This window comes from the organism of the source record quoted next, unplaced genomic scaffold (genome assembly GCF_019419815.1).
Source record: "Pyrus x bretschneideri cultivar Hongxiangsu unplaced genomic scaffold, Pyrus_bretschneideri_v1 Contig66, whole genome shotgun sequence".
Classification (NCBI taxonomy): Eukaryota; Viridiplantae; Streptophyta; class Magnoliopsida; order Rosales; family Rosaceae; genus Pyrus; species Pyrus x bretschneideri.
In genome coordinates, this window is record NW_025999805.1 from 1,555,329 (window position 1) to 1,559,426 (window position 4,098).

The window sequence follows — 4,098 nt, forward strand, 5'->3', positions numbered from 1 at the left end:
CGATTCAAAAAAATGCCATTTGCACACACGTGAACGTGTTCGTGAAGGCTAGTAATAATAATAATAATAATATTTAGACGTAATCGTATATCCATTGCCAATTGATTTTGGATTTCATATTCTTCATTATTATTATGCAAAAAATCTTCCATCGATTTTCTTGTCCTCGCTAGCATAAAAATTTGAGCATGTTTTCACTCCATACGACTTAATTGGCTGACAATTCAATCCCAAATAATTAAGGATACAAAATGAAATGATTAGAACACGTTTAGGTTTTAGGTTCTTTTTGAAGGGTTATTTATGTAAACAATTAACTAAATTTGAAATTTTTAGCCATTTGATTATTTTGTATTTTTATTTCAATCTACGCGTTTTAGATGACCAAATAATTTTAGATCTAAACTGATTTTTGGTAGGTAGTATGAGAAAGAGGATCTAAAATATAGATATATAATTTAGATTGTCAAAAAGGGTAGTGTTATTTCTTTTCTAGTACATCAAATCATCTTAAAGTCATGTCATAAAACTTCAAAGTTTAGAAACTAATATAGTTCCAACTCAGAGATTAGTAACTTCAAAGTTCTATGAATTTTGTCTTCAACATTCTTATCTGGTTATTAGCCATAATGTTAGGAGATCAATTTTTAAGACTAAATTTTATAAATCATATGACGTGATTATTGATAATTGAATTATTACTTAAGTGTTGATTAACATGTTTATTTCTTATTAGTGACGCATCATATTATTTACAAATTTGATCTTCCTAACATTACTCAAAACAAATATATAGAAGTGATCGGTATGATTTGACTCAGGCTAGTTTGTAAAAGCTCAAAACTACAACCGAACCAAATCATTATGGTTGAATTTGGCTATGGACCATTTGGTAAAAATCAAACTAAACCGTTTACTACAATGGATTAACAGGTTTAGTTGGTTCAACCAGATTGATACCCACCCCTGCACCATAAAGTTAAAAGATATTATTATGACATAGAAGATTGGTTGCATGGAGATAAGATTATAACCAATTGTGATTCTACTGTATCACAATAGCAACGTTTAAAACAGTAGGATTAGGATTCGGGAAGTGGGAAGTGGGAAGTGGGAAGTGGAGGGCGTACTAAAAAAGGCAAAGAAAATGAAGAAAGACATACCTTAAACATGAGGTTTACTTGCTCAAGTCAGTAACATTTCGTGTTGTCTCATTCTAGTCCACCTAGTTGGCTCCTAAACAAAATAATATAAAAAATCTAAAAATTTAAATTTTGTTTTTATTTTTGTTTTGTTTATAATTAGATACAAGCCTCGAACACATGTACAGTGATAGATAAATTTTTATGAATATCAGAAACACTACTCACGTGGTATATTATTTCACGTATTATAATAAGAGTGACGACATAATTGTTATATTCCACTTATAGGGTATATTAACAATGACATGTGGCAGTGATCTCGATGCACTGAAAAATTGCTCCTAGGCACTTAGTTTTTTCTCTCTTATATACCTAGCCATTCAGCTCCTTACCCTTTAAGTGCACCTCACCCTTTAAATTCTTATAGTGTGCTCCCTCTTCCCACTCAACACAATCACCTCACGCTTTAAATTCTTATAGTGTGCTCCCACTTCCCACTCAACACAATCATGTCTAGTTTTTGCACTTCTCCTCCTATGATGATGAAGGGGTGGTTTTCAGGCTTATTGAGAGCCGCATTCAGGTGTGAAGAGGTTGTTTCTTTGTGGGTTTTGGCTGCCATTGGTGATTCCAGCGGCGGAGCTTTGGGTCGAGTCACAAAACGAGTTGTTTTTGCTGCATATACCTGCATTCTTGCACTAGGTATGTTTCTAAGCTCTTGGCTTAATGTATTCTGGCGCATTTTAGTACCGTCGAGGTTTCTTTAAAACAAAACCAAATTAAAATTGTTTTGGTGCCGCCTAAAGTTGATATTTTCAACTATCCCATTGTCTTGGTTTGTGAAACTTAAACAAATTCATATGATCGTTTTGCAGGAGGAGCTATAGTGGGAGCAATTCATGGAGCCATTAAAGGCCAGACGACGGAGACCGGGCTTCTTAAAGGTGCTTGCATAGGCAGTTTGGCAGGGGCTATTGCTGCCATTCAATTGATGGATTTGGCAGTGGACGGCGAGTCGTTGTCTAAGGTAACACCTTGTGCACGTAAAGAGCATGCACATAACCGCACATACGACTAGAGTTGGACTCTCGTTCTCGTTCTCGTTTTTACGTGAATATTAAAATTGGTCGAAATCTCGATTCTTATAGTAATTTTTATAATTTCCCTTTATAGGTTGCTTTCTTGGGAGGGATCGTAAATGGGAAGGTGTTTATGGAATGGGTGAATTCTTCATTGCTAAAAGCCTATCACTGGCAAGTGAGTAGCATGATTTCTCTACCTGAACGATCATTTAGTATTTTTTTTTTCCCTTGCTAAATAATTAATTAATTACTTAATTAATTAGGGTTACAATGGCAAACTTATTGAGCAGGTTAGCAATCTGGAAACAACTTACAGAGAGATTTCTGAAATCTATGACGTTGCTGGAGTGAAGGGATTATCCCAGGATTGCATTCAAAAGCTCCCTCAAAGTACATTTTACAGCAGCAGCAGCAATATCATTGATTCATGCAGTGAATTTTGCTGCTCAATTTGCTTACAGGTGGTTTCCAAACATATCTTAATTGCAATCTAAATTATTACGCAAAAGGTTTGAAAAGTAGTTGCATCCGTTTTTTTTATAGATATCTATTGGCCCATACATCTGTGAGCTAACATTTCAAGCAGACAACCATAAGTCTATTCCAATAATGCCCCAAGAGACGAGGGAGGGTGGAGAAATGAGTTAAAAATAGATTAGGCAAACGGTTCAAATGCCTCTAATGTAACAAAGAAAAGTTCTATTAACACCGCAACTGCAACGGTGTCCTTATAATCCTCCTCTGGTGGGAGGGCCAAAACATATTGGGATTAAGTCCGTCTCATAGAGCCAGAGGAGACTTGTTTTCTTTAATATGTAGGATAATTGTCCAATTTAATGAGTCTAAGCCCGAACAATTTTAAGATCACCAAACATAAACTAGAAAACGTGTTCATTTTATTGAATTTGTTTCATGTTCATTTCACCAAACCAGACCAGACCATAACCTAACCAATTAGGTTAACACTAATCACTATTTATCCCGATGTGATTTTGATGTTTATTTATATTCGCAGGAATTGAAGGAAGGAGAGAATGCAAGAGAACTTCCCATTTGTGGCCATATGTTCCACTTGGCATGCATAGACCAATGGCTAAAGCAACAAGCCTCTTGTCCTATGTGCAGACTACACGTCCACATTTAAAACGTAGTAGTAGATAACTACCACGGATGCCCGTTGGTTGTGGACGAATTTCAAGCCTGTACTCAATCACACGGTGGTGGTCAGGGAAAAGCTGAAATATTTTTGCAAGTTTTCCTGACTCCTGAAAAAGTGGACTGTTGTGGTGAAAGCAACAAGCCTCTTCTTTTTTTTTTTTTTTTTTTTAAACAAAAAACGTAGTAGAATTTAGGGATTGCTTGTATGGTCCAAGCCCCCAAGGTGTTCTATATACTGAGGTTTTTAGTTGTTGAATTCTCTGTACTATTGCAAAAAGATGTAGTAATTTCGGAAAGTAAGAATTTTGTACTCTTTTTGTTTGAGGAAAAATATTTCTTTATTAACATCCATGCATGAATCATTTTCGTTTTTAATACATTCAAAAGCCTATTAAACACATTATTAAAATATCAATATCTATTTAAATTCAAATTTATATTATAATTTTCAACAATTAGACCTTTAATTAAGCGTTCAATGACCAAAATCTAATGGACAAAATTCAATGTATAGAACGGAGAGTAGAATTTTCGTAAATCCCATCCTACTTTTTTAACAAAGAAAGTAAGAAAGGAATACCAATGATCGGGTGCTAAATTATTGAAAAAACGTTTTACTCAAGCTTTTGGATTTAAACAAATTGGTAAAAAGCACATTAACGAAAAGAACTACAACTCCTTCGTGGAGCTTTACTACTATGCATGCAAACTAG

General features: G+C 34.7%; 1 protein-coding gene across 1 annotated transcript; it reads left to right on the forward strand.

Moving 5' to 3' along the window:
- Window positions 1-1,541: 1,541 nt before the first annotated feature.
- On the forward strand, window positions 1,542-3,732 carry LOC103951359 (NEP1-interacting protein-like 1). The gene is made up of 5 exons (XM_009362712.3): window positions 1,542-1,847; window positions 2,021-2,172; window positions 2,319-2,402; window positions 2,518-2,688; window positions 3,243-3,732. The coding sequence occupies exons 1-5, from the start codon at window positions 1,655-1,657 to the stop codon at window positions 3,369-3,371; spliced, it is 729 nt and encodes a 242-aa protein (XP_009360987.2). The 5' UTR covers window positions 1,542-1,654; the 3' UTR covers window positions 3,372-3,732.
- Window positions 3,733-4,098: the final 366 nt, after the last annotated feature.